This window comes from Octodon degus, unplaced genomic scaffold (genome assembly GCF_000260255.1).
Source record: "Octodon degus isolate 3935 unplaced genomic scaffold, OctDeg1.0 scaffold00032, whole genome shotgun sequence".
Lineage (NCBI taxonomy): Eukaryota > Metazoa > Chordata > Mammalia > Rodentia > Octodontidae > Octodon > Octodon degus.
The window spans coordinates 3,748,804-3,766,544 of record NW_004524608.1 but is presented as its reverse complement, the minus strand read 5'-3'; the positions used below and the strand labels follow the sequence as shown (position 1 = coordinate 3,766,544).

The following is a 17,741-nucleotide window of genomic DNA, read 5'->3' as shown; positions in this document are numbered from 1 at the left end:
TAAATAAATAAATAAAATTTAAAAAATAAAAAAAAAATAAAAAATAAAAAAGTAGCCACTTTGGGGTGGTGTATTAAGTAGGTATAAAAAGACAGGATCTCCCTATGTAGCTCATTCTGGTCTTGAACTCACTATGTAGCTCATGCTGGCCTGCTGGCCTGGAACTTGCCCGATCCTTTCAGCCTACTGAGTGCTGGGCCACCAGTGAAAACTACCACGAATGGCTTTATTTATTTATTTATTGAGACAAGGTCTCATTAAGTTGCTGAATTCCCCAGACTGGACTTGAGTTTGAGATCTTCCCAAAGTACACCTACAAGCCTGGCTGAAAAGAGGCTCCAGAAGCTCTTAGGGAGTTAGCAGTGAAGGGGCCCCGGGGCTCAGAGCCAAGAGGCTAAACGATGAGACATAAGCTGTAAGTGGAGGACGCCAAGGTCTCAGCCTGGCCAGGACTTGAATCTCTTGCTGAAGAGCAGGCACCCTCTCATGCCGAACATGGAGTCCAGTTGGACCTTGACCTGAGCAGAAATAAATAAGTAAGCCCGGGAGGTGGGTCCTCAGGGTATGGCGGACTTGGAGTCAGCTCTTCACCGACCTCTTCTTTAGGCTGTCAAGATCATTACGTATAAGGAACCGGATAACCCTGAGTACTTGGAATTCCTAAAGCAGCTAAAACTCTTGGCCCATGAGCAGTTCAACTTCATCATGGAAGATGGCCTGGTACGAGGGGGTCCCAGGAGCCTTCAGTGTGGCCCTCTGTGGGTCTCCGTCCTGTCCTCTCGGCTCTGCCAGTATTTCAGGGTCTCCCTTGTCTCCTTTCCTGTTCTTCCCATATCTCTCTGGATGATTGAAGGGACAGTGGCAAGTTCAAACAGTGACACTGGGATGATGGGTCCTGCCTGATCTGCCTGGCAGGCAGGTGGAGACCAATGGTAACGCAGCCCCAGCTGTCTGGTGTGAGTGCCAGCTTCTTCTGCACCCCGCCCCACCCTGTGTCCTGGTCCCTTCTTCACCCTTCCCTGAGCTCTGCTTGGCCCCACAGGAGAACATCATCCCAGCATCCTTCCACGACGGTCTCCTGCTCTACATCCAGGCAGTGACAGAGACTGTGGCACATGGGGGGACTATCACCAATGGGGAAGACATCACTCAGAGGATGTGGAACCGAAGCTTCCCAGGTCAGGGCTTGAAGGCAATAGGAAAGGGCTGTCTTGGGGGGCAGTGAATCCTGGTACCCTAGCAGGAGGCCATCATGTGGTGGCCCCTTGCTCACACTGCTGTCTTCCTGGCCTCTAGGAGGGACCTCCATGCCATCCTCTAGCCCTCCTCCCCATCCCCAAACTCTGTCAGATCCTCCTGTGCACCAACAGCAGACATTTCCTGTGCCCTGCATAGCTGTCCCTGCACGTGCATGTCTTTGGAGACCAGAGATAGAGCGATGAAGTGGGCATGCCTGCACTTCTGCTCTCTCAGAACACAGTCCCTGTCCCCTGTGCCTATAGGTGTGACAGGCTACCTGAAAATCGACAGCAGCGGAGACCGGGAGACGGACTTCTCCCTCTGGAATATGGATCCTGACACTGGCGCCTTCAGGGTGCGTTCATGCACGTAGAAGATTGTGCCAGCTTGGATTATCTCGCCTCTTCGGGCTCCCTCCCAGCCCTGCCAAGGCAGCTGTCAGTTCTGTGGTCACCCTGCCATGCTGGTGTACCCATGAGAGCCCTGCTTGTGAGCGACCCAGTCTGGAAGCACAGCTAGAATGATACACGTCCCCCTTGGGAACCTATGTCTGAGGAGGGGTAGGGTAGGCAGACGCCCTCCTAGAAGAATCAGGACAGGGCCAGGGGATGGTGTCTGCTCGGCTCTGCATGCAGCAAGGAAAGGAAGGGACTGAAGCCAAAGGCAGCAAGGACCAGATCCTCCAGTGAAGGCTTCCCAGGTAGCGTTCACAGCTTAGGCTGCAGAGTGTGGCTCTGAGACCCTTGGCCATGGGTCACAGAGGAATGGACAGACCCTGGCCCCCCAGACACAGGTGCTGGCAGCAAAGACGACATGGGAGGCAGAACTCCCCCAGGAGACCCCAGCCAGGCCCTGCCACAGCCACTCCTGCTCTCCCATAGGTTGTGCTGAACTACAATGGGACTTCTCAGAAGCTGGTGGCTGAGTCAGGGCGTGATCTGTACTGGCCCATGGGGTACCCTCCTCCTGATGTCCCTAAATGTGGTTTTGACAATGAGGACCCAGCCTGCAGCCAAGGTGACTGCCCCATCCAAGAAGCTGCCCCTCCCCAAGGGGGAGCTCGGCAGGGGAGAAGAAGGCTTGAGACAACATGTCTTCCTATTTTTTTTTCCCCTTCATCTATCATCTCAGTTTACCAATTGACTGTTAGAACTTTGCCCTTACGCTCAACCACGTCTTTCTTACCGTTTGGACTCTCCTGCAGGCAACTTTTCCACCCTGGAGGTACTGGCAGTGGTGGGAGGCCTCTCGATGCTCAGCATCCTGATCATCTCCTTCTTTGTATACAGGTGAGCTATGGCACAGGAGCTTGGAGAGAGGCTGGGGCTGGGGCCCAGCAGGAAGAGGGGGAAAGCCTTACAGAGAGGGAGCAGGAAGAGGGAATGGGATGGGGGGGGCAAGAATGGGCGTGGCCTGAGGGGAAGCGGGTGACAGCAGAGTAGGGTGGCTCTGGTCTAGAACTGGTTCTCCCTGTGCTCCTGCGGTGGGTCAGACCGTAGGGCTGCCAGAAGTGAGGGTGCAGCCTGCCATCCCAGCATTCTGGGAGGCTGAGATAGAGAAATGGCAGATCCAAGCCCAGCCTGGGAAGTGTAGCAATTAAGAGTCTGGCTCCGAAATTTTTTATTTTTGACACAGGCTGTCAGTATGTAGTTCAGCCTGCCCTCAAACTCACAGTGATCCTCCTGGCCTTAGTTTCCCAAGTGTTGGGATTACAGGCATGTGCCACCACACCTATCACACACAATCCTTCATTTTATTCCTATAATAGTTAAGAAAGAAAGAAGGGCTGCGGAGATAGCTCAGCAGTCTAAGTGCCTGCCTAGGCAAGCACAAGGACCTGGCTTTAATCCCCCACATCACATGCTGCGTCAGCCCTGCCCAGGTGCACCAAGCTGGCCACAAGACTGGGCCTGGTGGCACATGTCTGTAATCCCAGTGCTGGAGAGGCTGAAATAGGAGGATCACTATGAGTCTGAGTTGAGTAGTGAGACCCTGTACCAAATATATACGTATGTATAGAAAGAGAGCTGGGCATAGTGGTTCATAGAGACAAACAGATCACAGGTTTGAGATCTATCTGAGCAATTTAGTGAAATCCTGTCTCAAGATCAAAAGGCTGGGGCTGTAGCTCAGTGGTAGATTACCTCTGGCATTAATCTCTAGTACCTCAAAAAGGAGGGAAGGAGAAGGGAAGGGAAGGGAAGGGATTCTGACCCTGCCAAATGCCTGCTGCTTCTGTGGTTGCCCTACTATACCAGGACACCTGCAGAAGTCCTGGATACAATGGATGGCAGAACAGCCAGGATGATAGGATCCCCCAGGGAGGGGGTTATGGATGCCCCTGACTCCAGAGGACGGCACCGAGATTACCCCAGGGTCCCCAGTGAGGGACAAGTTTACCCCGGCCTCCTGGCACCAAGCCTAGGAGAGAGACATCCCCTGTTCATCTTAGGACATGCCATGGTCCTAGGGCCCTGGGGGGCTCTGTAGCACCCCACCCACCTGCCCAGGCTGGGGGTCAGACATGAGCTCAGCTACAGGCTTCATGTCCAGGAAGATGCAACTGGAGAAGGAGCTGGCCTCGGAGCTGTGGCGGGTGCGCTGGGAGGACGTGCAGCCCAGCAGCATGGAGAGGCACCTCCGGAGTGCAGGCAGCCGGCTGACTCTGAGCGGGGTGAGCACCTGTCGGGGGAGACCTGGGTGCCCAGGGTGGTGGCAGTGGCAGGGAGGGGGCAGGGTTCTACACCCAGCCCTGCCTTCAGGTGCTATGTGACAGTCCCTCTCTGACAGTCTCAGATGACAATGCCAGCTCCAGAGCCTCCCTCTCGGGGCAATTTCAGAGGTCAGGGGAGTAGTATATGCGGAGGCACAAAGCAAGTGAATGGCGAAAGGTTCCCATTCCGTGGACTACGAAGAAGGGTGCAACATGGTGAGGCCTGGGTGGTAGAGAACCAGAGCTCTTGGCTGGGGATGGTGGCACCTGTCTCTAACCCCAGCACTCTGGAAGCCAGAGGCAGGAGGATTGAGTTCAAGCACAGCCTGGGCAACTTAATGACTTTAGTGAGACCTTGTCTCTAAATAAACAGTAAGAAGCGTGAAGATTCTGGGTGGGTTCAATCCCCATTACTCCAAGTAAACAAAGAAATGAAAGACCCCTGGCTGCCCCTGGATGCAGACGGGCTGTGGGCTGACCATGCCTCCTGCTCTCCACCCTCCAGAGAGGCTCCAATTATGGCTCCCTGCTAACCGCAGAGGGCCAGTTCCAGGTCTATGCCAAGACCGCGTACTATAAGGTGGGTTGGGGATAGACTGCTGGTACCCAGGCTGGGGTGGTGGCATGCTCTTAGGGGTACTTGGGGGGTCCAGGCATGGGCTATCAGGCCAGTCAGTCCTCCCACTGCATTGGGTGGTGCTTGGCTCAGTGGCAGTCTTGTTTCTTTTTTTATTTTCTTCCAGTTTTCGGGGGGCTGGGGAGATGGCTCAGTAGAATAAACACTTCTCTAGCAAGTTCAAGGGCCTGAGTTCAATCCCCAGTTCCGCAAAAAAAAAAAAAAAAGTGTGTTGTTATTTTCTTCCAGTTTTCATTTTTTATTAGCACGTGTTGGCAGCCCACAATAATGGCATTCCTTTTGTGGAGTTGGTTCCTGTACACCACACATCTCAATCCTTTTTCATTCCCTCTCCCTTCCCTGTCCCTCCCCTCTCTGCATTCCTTGTTGCCCTTCCCATTTGAAAAAGATCTACCTCCCCCCACAATCTATCTTCTGTTTTGCTCCTCACTTACCTTTGGGTATCTCTTGCTCAGGGCAATCTCGTGGCTGTGAAACACGTGAACCGTAAACGCGTTGAGCTGACTCGGAAAGTCCTGTTTGAACTGAAGCATGTAACGTGGGGGCACGAGGTGGTGGTCGGGGGAAAGGTCCCATGGGGAGACCAGTAGTCTTATTGGCCAAGCTGGTGCTGGCGGGACCTCACGACACCTTGGGAAAACCAGGGTCCGCAGGTTCAGGATGGGCTCTTGGGATGGAGCGACTGACCCCATGATAGGAGAACCTGGAAGAACAGGCCTGAGGGCCAGAGTATGATGCTCCTGGGGTGGGCCGGGGGCTCAAGAACACAGGTGGGAGCCACACTGTGAGTCCCAGTGATGTCTACAAATAGGGAGGGAGGCTGCAGAGGAGGCCTGAGTTCTGTCAGGTCCCTGATGCTGTCCCCCACCCCACAGATGCGAGATGTGCAGAATGAACACCTGACCAGGTTTGTAGGCGCCTGCACGGACCCTCCCAACATCTGCATCCTCACTGAGTACTGTCCTCGGGGGAGCCTGCAGGTGAGAAGGACAGGCCTGGGTCATTCCCTCTTTCTGACCTCAACTGGCCCCCTATAGAGCGAGGGGGGGTGATGATGGCACTGGAGTAAACCTGAAGTGTTGCCCTGTTCTGCCAGTTCATGTCTGTGGGGCCCCTCTAACTTGCTCCCATTGCCGGGGGTCTGTGGGGTACAGTCTGAGCCCCCGGTCCCTGCAGGACATTCTGGAGAACGAGAGCATCACCCTGGACTGGATGTTCCGGTATTCGCTCACCAATGACATCGTCAAGGTGGGCCGAGGGGAGCCTGTGGGCTGCAGGGAGAGGCCTGGGCGTGCTTCTCCTGGCTGTGGCTTAGGTTCCACTCTGCCTCCCCACTCTTCCCAGGGGATGCTGTTTCTACACAACGGGGCCATTTGCTCCCATGGGAACCTCAAGTCCTCCAACTGTGTGGTAGATGGACGCTTTGTGCTCAAGATCACCGACTACGGCTTGGAGAGCTTCCGGGACCCAGAGCCTGAGCAAGGACACACTCTCTATGCCAGTGAGCCCAATTCTCATCTACCCCCTGCTGCCAGGACAGCCCAGGAGGGAGCCTGAGGCCAGGCCTCCCTGGGCTGGTTCTGCCTGTCCTGACTGCAGGCTCAGTTCTCACTGGTAAAAAGGGAGGGACCAGACTACTGGGTTGCACAGCCTCTTTTTACCCTCAGCACTGGGTGTGAGGTCCAGACCTGACCTGGCCACATCTCCTAAAACACTTTCCCTCACCCTACCCACCTGAATCACCCCTTTATCACTTTATTCTGATTTTCATCATTGCCACAGGGTATTATAGTCTCTTGCTAAACTTGTTGCTTAGCTCTGGGGTTCCTTACTCTGTGACTTCTAATCTCTGACTCCAAGAAAAGCTGTGGACAGCCCCTGAGCTCCTCCGAATGGCTTCTCCTCCTGCCCGGGGCTCCCAGGCTGGCGACGTGTACAGCTTTGGCATCATCCTTCAGGAGATAGCCCTGAGAGGTGGGGTCTTCCACGTGGAAGGTTTGGACCTCAGCCCCAAAGGTGAGAAAACCACACTGTCCCTTATCCCTACTGTGGGATCAACCCCAGCCTCCAGGAAGGGGACCCCTGGAAGCACCCCTCTGGATGAGGCTCAGCCACCAGCTTGCCCCACTGCTGTAGAGGCCAACCTCCCTGCTCCCTATCCTGGACTCCCAGGCCCTGGACTTTCCAGGTCACCCCAGCTGGTGTCCCTGACTCCCTCCAGATCCCTGGCTAACCCTACCCTCAGCCCCTCTCTCCCCACAACAGAGATCATTGAGCGGGTGACCCGGGGTGAGCAGCCCCCCTTCCGGCCCTCCCTGGCCCTGCAGAACCACCTAGAGGAACTGGGGCAGCTGATGCAGCGCTGCTGGGCAGAGGACCCCCAGGAGCGGCCTCCCTTCCAGCAGATCCGCCTGACACTGCGCAAGTTCAACAGGTCATTGGTGTTGGTCACAGAGCCCCTTCCTCTCTACGCTACAGCCTCCAGAAGTCTGTCCCTGCAGCAGTAGACAGAGCCCACCACAACCCATACAGCCACCTCAGCCCTCTGCAAATAATCCATGATTTGGCTCTCCATGATTTGGCTCTCCTCATGGTCTCCTACCATTCCTCCTGCTTTCTCCCAGCTACATCAGCACCCCACACACTTTCTGCAGCACTAGCCCGCAGACTACAGAGTAATTTGGCCTCACACTGCTGGCCTCCACCCCCTTTCAGACCTTTCCACAAGCTCCCACCCTGATGTTTGCCTTCCTTTTCCAGTGTGCCCCTTGTCCGGGGGCCGGTTCTCCTGAACAGCCCTCTGCTGCCTGTGCTCCTGTCACTTTGTCCTCCACTGCTGTTTGTCCCTGCTCACCTCCTGACTTTTTTTTGGTGGAACCAGGGATTGAACTCAGGCCCTTGTGCTTGCCAGGGAAGCGCTTATCCTACTAAGCCATCTCCCTGCCCCGAACCTCTTGACTCTCTAGTGCTCAATAAACCCAAACAGGATGTGGCTGCAACTGAGGCACCATACTTGACACAGGATCTCAGACACAAATTGAACTTTCTTCCTGCCCTTTCCCCCATTCTGTGGTGCCAGGCGGGTACTCCAGGGCTGAGGTGTGGGCCTTCTCTCACCCATGCCCCTCCCACAGGGAGCAGAGCAGTAACATCCTGGACAACCTGCTGTCACGCATGGAACAGTACGCTAACAACCTGGAGGAGCTGGTGGAGGAGCGCACGCAGGCCTACCTGGAGGAGAAGCGCAAGGCCGAGGCCCTGCTCTACCAGATTCTGCCTCAGTGAGTACCCAGCTCCAGGGACGGGGGGCAGCCTTTGCATACCGCAGTCCTGGTCCCCACCTCACCTCACCTCCGCCCCTCATCTGCACCTGCCCTGGCCCCTCAGCTCAGTGGCCGAGCAGCTAAAGCGCGGGGAGACCGTCCAGGCAGAAGCCTTTGATAGCGTGACCATCTACTTCAGTGACATTGTGGGTTTCACTGCGCTGTCAGCAGAGAGCACGCCCATGCAGGTAAGCCGGGGCTCAGCTATGGTTGGCAGGCCTGGTGAGTTGACATGGGTCGTTTCTGCATCTGTCCCTGAGGTCTCAGCCCCGGGTGGGGGCCTAACTCTATACTCCACTTGGCTTTTCTTGCCTTCCAGGTGGTGACCCTGCTCAATGACCTGTATACTTGCTTTGATGCTGTCATAGACAACTTTGACGTCTATAAGGTGAGGGAACCAGTAGGGCTAGGAAGGGACAGGCACAGACAGTCAGAAAGAGGTGAGGAGACCAGGGTATATGGGCAGAGACAGTGACCCAGGGGACCTAGAAGCAGGCAGAGAATTCACAGGGATGGGGATGAGGACAGAGGGCAGCAGGTAGAAAGGATGCTGTACATGGTACAGAGGGCAGGTGGCCCGGGGAAGAGTTCTGGCCCTCGGCTCTTGCCCTATCCTGCTCCCCGCTCCATACCCCCCAGGTAGAGACAATTGGTGATGCCTACATGGTGGTTTCGGGGCTACCAGTTCGAAATGGGCGGCTCCATGCCCGCGAGGTGGCCCGCATGGCCCTGGCGCTGCTGGAGGCTGTGCGCTCCTTCCGCATCCGACACCGGCCCCAGGAACAGCTGCGCCTGCGCATAGGCATCCACACAGGTGAGGCCGCTACAGATCTCGGGGACCTGTGGGGAGGAGGCATTGTCCCTGGGCCCAGTGCCCCCTAAGACAGCTGCCCCTCCTGGGGGGCACCGAACACATATGCTGCCCTCCCTTGCTGGAGATGGGCTCTGTCCTGGCCTCGCTCTCTAGGACCCGTGTGTGCTGGTGTGGTAGGCCTGAAGATGCCCCGTTACTGCCTCTTTGGAGACACAGTCAACACAGCTTCGAGGATGGAGTCAAATGGGGAAGGTAGGCTGCCCTCCTCGATGGAGGAGCAGGGCTGGGCAGCCAAGGGTGGGCCTTCCTGCACAGACCTTGTGCTCGCTCCTCCCCTGCTCCCTGCTCTGGTGCCAGTACTCTCCCTTTGTGGGTTACCTTGCAAGTTGCAAAAGCATTCTCACACCTACTGCAGAACACCTTGGCTTAGTCTGGCCAACTCCAAGTGTGCTCAGAGCCCTGCACCAGGTGATGGTCCAAACCATCCAACACAGTGCTTATTTTACCAAAGAAAAGAGTTGAACATTTCACACGCAAGCTCAGATGGGTTTTTTGTAGACATGGGAGGTAGAAATAAAATATGATGTCCAGAAAAATATGGTTCACACAGTATAATCCAGAGGACCAGTTTTACCTGCATGGTCACTGCTGCTGCCCAGAGTCACAGGAAAGGACATCACTAGCCCAGGGAAAGATCAAAATTCATCCAGCATAGTGGTGCATGCCTGTAATCCCAGCACTACGGGAGACCAAAACAGGAGGATCCCGAGTTCAAGCCAGCCTGGGCAATTGAGCAGTTTAGTGACATCCTGTCTCAAAATAAAAGTATTTTGGCCGGGGGAGATGGCTCAGTACGATAAGCGCTTGACTGGCAAACGCAAGGATCTGAGTTCAATCCCCGGTTCCGAAAAAATAAAAAAAAAAATAAATAAAAGTATTTTTTCAAGGGCTGGGAATGTAGCAGAGGCTCTGGTTTCAATTCTCAGCACTACTGAACTGCATCCCTGTTATACCTGCTTAAACAGGAAATTGTAAATAGGACAGTGGTAAGTCAGGGACATGCAGTTCCCACTGGGCGCAGGCATGTGGTGCTGAGTGGGAGAAACCACCCCCCACTTGCCAGAAGGCTTTACAGTGTTTGCAAGCCAGTGTTGAGCAGTGCTCAGCAGGGGTCCCCATCCAAGGGTCACCTCTCAGCTGTGCTGTGGGAGAGGTGGCTGCAGGGTGAGCGCCTTGTGAAGCTCAGTCCACATCGGCTGTGTGCTCAGCTGTTGAATCTCACAGACCTTTGACTTTCGTTGTTGACGGTAAAGAGGGTAAAATAATCTACCTCATAAAGGTGACGTGAGACCGCTGTCTAAAACACCTGGAATGTAACTGTCACTTACCTTTCTGAGTCTCCCCCATAGTGACTCCTACATCAGGGTTGTAGAGTGTAGAGCTGGGCATGCTAGCACATGCCTGGAATCCCCGCTCTGGAGAGGGTGAGGCAGGAGGATCACCGCAGAGTTGAGGCCAGCTTAAACTATATAGTGAGAATCTGCCTCAAAGGGCCAAAATAAAAACACCCCTAGCACAGTCACTGGCATATAATAGGTCTCTAATCAATGTTTGTTTTGACCCCTTTCTTGGCCTTGCTTTTGTTTCTTGTCTATCTTCCCGTATTTCGACCTAGTTCAACTCAATACAGGATCTTGCTATGTAGTCCAGGCTGGTCTTAAGATCACTATGTGAATGTGTTAATTATTGAAACTGTCCTACCAATTTGGTTTGAAACTGTCTCATTGCTATTTGTTTCTCAATAAATTTATGGAAAAAAAAAGATCACTATGTGAGGCCTTGAACTCTTAACCAGTCCTCCTGCCTTAGTCTCCTAAGTTCTGGGATAGGCATGTGCCACCACGCCCAGCTTCGGTTCAGTAAATATTTGTGGACCAGTTACTAAATGCCAGGCTGGGAGTTACATTAGGAGCCCGTGTGAACCCCATCCCAGGCTCATTGGTGGAGAAGTGTGGAGTTAGAGTCAGCATTGGAGGGAGTTGCCTCAGCAGATGTTCTCTGGGCCCCGTGTCTTGGGCCTGGGGTAGGAGAGCCTCCTGCTGAGGTCCATTCCTCACATTCCTCCAGGAGCTCATTCCCAGAAAGGGCTCAGCAACAGGAGGCTACTGTGATGCAGGCCTAAGGAGTAAGGTCATGAGTTCAGAGAGGAGCCAAAGAGAACAGGGGCTAGAGGGCCCCCTCCAACACCGACCACCCACCCTCAACGCAGCTTCCAGCCGTAAAATGAAAGTATGGAGTCAAGTGCGAACAGTGACAGCAACAAGTTACATAGTGCCTGACACATTCTGTTTAAATACTTTTTGAATATGCAATTAAATCCAAAAACAGTTGTTTATTATTATTATTATTATTATTATTATTATTATTATTATTATTATTATTGCAGTACTGGGGAATCAAACCCAGGGCCTTATGCATATTGGGTGCTCTATCACAGAGCTACTTCTCTAGCCCAAATATTAAATGTAATCCTCACAGGACCAGCAAAATATCTCAACAGACTAAGTGCCTGCTTAGGCAAACGCAGGGACCCGGGTTCCATCCCTGGCATCACATGCTGAACTGGCCATGCCCCTGGGCATGGTGACATGCCTGTAATCTCAGCTCTAGAGAAGTTGAAAACAGGAGGATCACTAGGAGTCTGAGCTGTGTAGTGAGACCCTGTACCAAATACATTATAAATAAATAAATTTAATTCTCACAATAGCATCAAAATAGGGTTGTCACAATCAGCATTTTAAAGATTAGGAAAATGAGACACAATTTATATAACTTACCCCAAGCTGGGAGCACACCAAGGCGAAGCAAGACCCATATGGCAAGCCTGTACCCATCGGCTGTCCTGAGTCCCTGGAGTGGTTGCCACTGCAGAGCTATACACTTTTGGAAATGCTCTGTAATCTGTGCTGTCTAGTAATGTAGCCTTTCGTCACATGTGACAGTTGTCACAATTAATTCATTTAATCAATTGAAATATATCTAGTGAAAATCAGGCACTGAATATTTTTCTTGTTTCTCTGTTTGGGTGTTTTTTTGTTTTGTTTTTGGCAGAACTGGGGATTTAACTCAGACCCTTGCCACTTGCCAGGGAAGCGCCTACTCTACCGAGCCATCTCCCCAGCTCCTGTCTGTTGTTTTGTTTTGGTTTTCTGGGACAGGGTCTTTCTACATAGTGCAGGCTAGGGCTGGGGATTTAGTTTAGTGGCACACAGCACCTGCTTGTTAAGTGTAAGGTCATGAGTTTGAGTCCAGGTACTACTATTACTATTACTATTACTATTACTATTACTACTACTAGTACTACTAATAATAAATACATAGTCCAGGGTGACTTTTTTTTTTTTTTTATCTTTTTGAGACAGACTGTCACTATAGTCCAGGATGGCCTTGAACTCACTACGTAGCCAAGACTGGTCTTGAACTCAAAGCAGTCCTCCTACCTCAGCCTGTTTCTGGGATTTTTTTTTTTTTTAAATCTTTTTGAGACAGGGTTTCATTAATACGTTCAGGCTGGCCTTAAACTCAAACCAATCCTCCTCCCTCAGCCTCCCAAGAGCTGGGATTACAGGTGTGCGCCACCACGCCAGGCCTACCTCAGCCTCTTGAATGCTGAGAAGCAGGTATATGGCATCATGCCTGTTTTAAGGCACTGAAGCTTTAGGTGCATTTAATTTTAACAAGGCACAGTCATATGTGGCTGCTGCTACCGTACTGGATAGCACAGGTCTCAGCTGCTAAAGATCCAGTGATGTCACACATTGCATGGAGAAAGGGCATCTGTCCACCCAGAGTCCCTAGTCCCTTCTGCACTTAGCTACTTCCGCCCCAGGCCTCCCTCACCTGCACTGTTGCCTGTCCCATCAGCCCTGAAGATCCACTTGTCTGCTGAGACCAAGGCTGTCCTGGAAGACTTCGATGGCTTTGAGCTGGAACTTCGAGGAGATGTAGAAATGAAGGTAGAAGAGGAAGCTCTGGCTTCACCACAGTGGCCCTGGGCTAACCCTTCTCACGCAGCCGAGGGCACTCCCATCCCTAGACCTCTCCTGGATGGGATGGTGGGCGCACCACTCTCTGCCCCACCCTTGTCCCCTTTCTCCTTCCAGGGCAAAGGCAAGGTCCGCACCTACTGGCTCCTGGGAGAGCGGGGAAGTAGTACCCGAGGCTGACCTGCCGCCCTGCAGTCCCTCCTCGTCCCTCCTCTCCTCCCTGGCCGGCCGGTCCTCCCCTTCCTCAGCAGCTGAAGGGCTGGAGATGTGGTTTGAACAGCTCAGCTCTGCTGACCCCAGAGGAGGCACCAGATGTGACCTCTGAGAAGAGGACTGGTATGGGGGAGAACTTGGAGCTCACAGGCCTACCCACTGGCACCATGGCCATGTGCAGAAACACGTGTGCTCAGGCAGAGACACAGAGTCCTGATCTTCGCTCCTCAGCCTTGCTACACTGTGACTTATGGGGGAGAGAAATTAGCACCTGGGTGGGAAAGTGAAAAGAGACTAGGAGGTGAATGGAGGGGGTGGGGGAAACCAGATCTGGCACTGGCCCCTGAGGGCCACAGCTACTCCCTCCAGCTCCACCCTGTCCCTGCCACCCACCCTCCACCCTGCAGTGAATACAGACTTGTGGGGGAGACGCTAGGCCTGCATGCCTCACTGCCCCTTACACAGACACCATTAAAGTCTTTATTCCCGTGGCAGCATCTCTTCTTGAAAAAGAAGTTTGCAACACGGCCTCGTGCGACACGGCCTCGAGCTCCACCCTTGGTTTCCAGAGGACCATTTCTCAAGCTGGGAACTGGAGATCTGGAAAGGGCTGTGGTTATCTTCCACTTTGAGGAGACCATAGCAGAGCCTAGTGGAGACTTCATGGAGAGCCCTAAGGAGCTCTTGTTGGTGCATTAGGAATTAGAACAACAACTAAGAGAAAAGAAACCTTTATGAATTCATTTTGGATAACAATGATAACAGTATCACATACTAATTTTGTACTACTTTATCAAGGACATGCTTGAGAGAAACTGCCCTTTTCACCACGTGGTAGGGAAGGGGGGGCAAGGAGTTTACCACTGTCTGGATGTTAAATGAAGGGGACAGGGTTAACCCCACTGCTTCTCCACTTGCTGTACCAATGTCAACATACCTCCAAAGCCAGATGTGCTAGTGTTGTGAAAATCAGTGGGCCCGAACCTCCACTATGCCTCCAGGGACTACATGATCTGTGGTGCACACGTAGCTACCCTCCCAGCATGGATAGCACGGGTAACACGATTAGTGTGCACCCAGTTGGTGAGATCTGGGAGCTAGAAGTGGGAACATGCGGGTCCATTTTAAACTCACTTGAGATTTGAGGATTGTCTACCTGCCCCTCCACTCCCTATGCTAGTGCAGACAAATGTGAGTTTGCGAAATGCCTCTCTGCTGGGCTCTGGACCCTCCTTGCCCTGCTCAGGCTACCCAACCCAACCCCCCTCCTAGGCAGGCAGGCAGGCAGGAATGCGGGGGAGAGGTGCCTGTGGCCTTACCTCCCCCATGGGGAAAGAAAGTGCCAGACATTTCTTCAGTACCATCCATCAAGTGCCGACAGGCCTCTCCCCTGACCTCCCAGCCTCTTCCTGGAGCCCATGCCAAGTGGATCTGGAGGTCGGGGTGGGCTATAAAGCATGCCCCCCTCTACAAGAGCAGAGGGTTGGAGAATGAAGAAAGGATAAATTGTTTTCCTTCCTGTCCAGTCTCTTCTGGATCTTGTGTGCTTCCTATCCGCCCCTTTTGGCCCATGTCAGACTTGATTTATTGGGAGAGGGAGCTTGCGTGGTCACGTCCTTCTCACCAGCCAAGCTGGGGATGAAAAACACCCGAGGAGGCCTAGCAAAGATGGTTGCCTGGGCAACCACAGCACACTCTGTTTCCTGTGGGCCCTCGTGGCCATGTTGACTCCCTTGCCCCAATTCTTCCTCCCAGGAGTAGTAGATGACCTCAAAAGAGAGCGATTGTGACAGAGAACCGAGGGCCCTGAGCAGCCAGGCGCAGGAAGTGGGCTGGGACATCTAGAGGCACTTGGGCTTTGGGGAAGCCAGGCTGGGGGATGAGGTGGAGAGGGTGGGTGGGGAGCTGGATGACCGAGGAGCGAGGAGCTCCGGCGAGACAATTCTAGGAAATCGCTGCTCAGATCCTTCCGGGGCAGCCGGCTCCACTGGGCACTAGGCGGGGAGGGGGCCGAGGTGGGTCCCGGAGAGGCCCGAAGGAAGGGTCCACGGTTGCAGCAGCTCGAGAACTTTCACTAGAACGGAGGAGACTTCCTTCCGCAGGAAGGCCCCTGAAGCCAGGAAGAACTGGGAAAACCATTACTCAGGAGGGGAGGAGGGGAGCAGGAGATCGCTGTGTGCACGGAGCCGCCTCTGGCCTCGGCTTCCCCGATGTCCTGCCTCGTGAGCTTGGGGTGCTGGGTCGGGGGCAGCAGGATTTCCCTACAGGCTGATGAAAGCCATAACTGCGAGTAGTAACTGGCCTTCATGGATGCCTTAAAATTGACAAAGGCTTTCGCATACATTATCTCATCAGCCCACGTGACACCCAAGGGGGACAGCCCAGCTGAGGGCCAGCTGCGGGTAGGAGGACCCAGTGGAGACTGTACGGAGAGAGAAGCCCAGGCCAACCAGCTCTCAAGGCCAGGACCTGGAAAAAATAGAGCCAAAGGAAGCAGACAGCTATCCTTCCCCAGCCCCCGGTTGTCTCTACAAAGAGCTTGGGAAATTCATTTATCACAGTAGTACATTTAGTAATTTTTTTAAAAAAAGATTTGTACCTGTCAGTACACAGCCATGGACTCTAATTAGCAGCAGAGGCCAAATTTGCATCCTGAAAGTGATTTTTTAAAATTAAATTGCAGGAGCTATATTTTTTTTTTTCTTTTGGTCTTTTTTAAAGCAGTCTCCCTATGCAGTTCAGGCTGGCCTTGAATTCACTTTGTAGCCCAGGTTGATCTCAAATTCGGAATGATCGTCCTACCTCAGCCTCCCCCCAGGTGCTGGGATTACAGGTGTACACCACCATGCCTGGGTCCTAAATTTTTATTTTTTGGGGGGGGACTTGGAATCAAACTCATGACCTCACACTTGCCAGACAGGTGCTGTACCGCTGAGCTATATTCCTGGCGCCTAATTTTTTTTTTTTTTTTTCCTGAACCAGGGATTGAACTCAGACCCTTGTGCTTGCCAGGGAAGCACTTATTCCACTGAGCCATCTCCCTGGTCCCCCTAAAATATTTTAAAATAATTTTTTTTTTTTTTTCTGAACGGAGGAGTGAACTCAGCCCCTTGTGCTTGCCAGGGAAGCACTTATTCCACTGAGCCATCTCCCTGGTCCCCCTAAAATATTTTAAAATAATTTTTTTTTTTTTTTCTGAACGGAGGAGTGAACTCAGCCCCTTGTGCTTGCCAGGGAAGTGCTTATTCTACTGAGCTACACCCTCAGCCCCTAAAATAAATTAACTAATAAAAATAATAACATTTTTTAAGTTTGGTTTGGGGAGATAGGTCAGTAGAATAAGCACCTGCCTGGCAAGCGCAAGGTCCCCAGTACTGCAAAATAAATAAGTATATAAATAAATAAATAATAAATAATGCCATCCAGGGAGATCTAATCTCACTGGGTTGGAACATAAGATTCCAGGCAGAGTGAGGATGGTCAGTCAAGATGCTGATAAATTTGATGTTGCAAAAAGCTGAGGTAAAAAATAAAAAATAAAAAGCCGAGGTGACAGCACATGCTGCGCTGGCCCTGACCCCACGCACGCTGAGCCAGCCACTGAGACCGGGCATGGTGGCACATGTCTGTGATCTGAGCACTGGGGAGGCTGAAAACAGGAGGATCGCAAGGAGTCTGAGCTTCATGTTGAGACCCTGTACCAAATACATAAAAAATAATAATAAATAATAATAAACCAGAGGTGAAGTCAGAATAGCAGTATGCACCCGCAAGCCCAGCTACTCAGCAGACGGAGGCCGGAGGATCACTGTAAATTCAAGACCACCTTGGGCTACAAAGTGAGTTTAAGGATACCCTGGACTGCACCACTGAGATTTTCTGACTCAGAAACATTGGAATGGGGGGATGGAAGAGCAGAGGCAGGGATCCTTCTGAAGGATAGGAGGCCACACCCATGCCTGTTCCCCGACCCTATTCCACCAGGAAGAGGAAGGCAGGACACAGGAAACCACTCTATCCCACCTCCCCACCCCTTTTCCGGAACCAAAGATTGAACTCAGGCCCTTGTGCTTGCCAGAGAAGCACTTATTCCACTGAGCCATCTCCCTGGCCCCCTTCCCCACTCCTTTTTGTTACAGACAGCTGATCTGAGTGAGTGGTTGGCTGGTTGCCCTGCAAGAATCCTTGCAAAGCAATGTGTGGAGGTGCACGCCCGTAATCCCAGCACTCAAGAGGCTGAGACAGGAAGATTGCTGTGTTATAACAAGCCAGCCTGGGTTAGAAGTACAAGGCCAGCCTGAACTACATAGTGAGACCCTATTAAAAAAAAAATGGTGTGGGATATCACATTTTATTTTTATTTTTTTTGCAGGACGGGAGATTGAACTCAGTACCCTGAGCTTGCCTGGCAAGTGCTTATTCTACTGAGCTATCTCTCCAGCCCCGATATCACATTTTATTGTCATAAACTATAGTATTACTATATTGTGAGGTGAAAACAAAAACAAAAACACAAGAGAAAGTTGGGGAGGCTGAGACAGTTCAGACACCAAGACTAAGTGTCTGAACTACGTAGCAAGACCCTGTATCAAATAAATAAATAAATAAATAAATAAATAAATAAAAATTTTAAGCAAGAGAGATCACTACCTATGAAAAAAATTATAGGACTGGAGAGATGACTCAGTGGTCTAAAGCACCTACTTGGAACAAGCTTGGCAAAGCACAGGGACCACAGTTCAATCCCCCAGCACCA

At 52.3% G+C, this 17,741-nt stretch overlaps 1 protein-coding gene and 1 long non-coding RNA gene across 3 annotated transcripts in view; one reads left to right on the top strand and one right to left on the bottom strand.

Annotated features, from left to right (window-relative positions):
* Window positions 1-13,175, top strand: part of Npr1 (natriuretic peptide receptor 1) — a 16,578-nt gene extending 3,403 nt beyond the window's left edge. For both annotated transcript variants that reach the window (XM_023713622.1, XM_004629836.2), the window contains 20 exons: window positions 607-720; window positions 1,043-1,178; window positions 1,503-1,594; window positions 2,121-2,256; window positions 2,444-2,528; window positions 3,793-3,913; window positions 4,458-4,532; window positions 5,045-5,122; window positions 5,465-5,569; window positions 5,766-5,837; window positions 5,934-6,090; window positions 6,450-6,605; window positions 6,855-7,023; window positions 7,724-7,870; window positions 7,977-8,100; window positions 8,232-8,300; window positions 8,552-8,726; window positions 8,880-8,978; window positions 12,651-12,742; window positions 12,890-13,175. In XM_023713622.1, coding sequence (XP_023569390.1) covers window positions 607-720; window positions 1,043-1,178; window positions 1,503-1,594; window positions 2,121-2,256; window positions 2,444-2,528; window positions 3,793-3,913; window positions 4,458-4,532; window positions 5,045-5,122; window positions 5,465-5,569; window positions 5,766-5,837; window positions 5,934-6,090; window positions 6,450-6,605; window positions 6,855-7,023; window positions 7,724-7,870; window positions 7,977-8,100; window positions 8,232-8,300; window positions 8,552-8,726; window positions 8,880-8,978; window positions 12,651-12,742; window positions 12,890-12,952 — 2,265 coding nt within the window. In that variant the 3' untranslated portion in view covers window positions 12,953-13,175. The remainder of the gene's footprint in view (window positions 1-606; window positions 721-1,042; window positions 1,179-1,502; window positions 1,595-2,120; window positions 2,257-2,443; window positions 2,529-3,792; window positions 3,914-4,457; window positions 4,533-5,044; window positions 5,123-5,464; window positions 5,570-5,765; window positions 5,838-5,933; window positions 6,091-6,449; window positions 6,606-6,854; window positions 7,024-7,723; window positions 7,871-7,976; window positions 8,101-8,231; window positions 8,301-8,551; window positions 8,727-8,879; window positions 8,979-12,650; window positions 12,743-12,889) is intronic.
* The window catches only part of LOC111816418, a 21,668-nt gene extending 7,261 nt beyond the window's left edge, over window positions 1-14,407 (bottom strand). The window contains exons 1-3 of the long non-coding RNA XR_002820819.1: window positions 13,171-14,407; window positions 12,855-12,857; window positions 7,931-7,940 (exon numbers count right to left, since the gene is read on the bottom strand). This is a non-coding gene — a long non-coding RNA (uncharacterized LOC111816418). The remainder of the gene's footprint in view (window positions 1-7,930; window positions 7,941-12,854; window positions 12,858-13,170) is intronic.
* Between the last annotated feature and the right edge of the window lie 3,334 nt (window positions 14,408-17,741).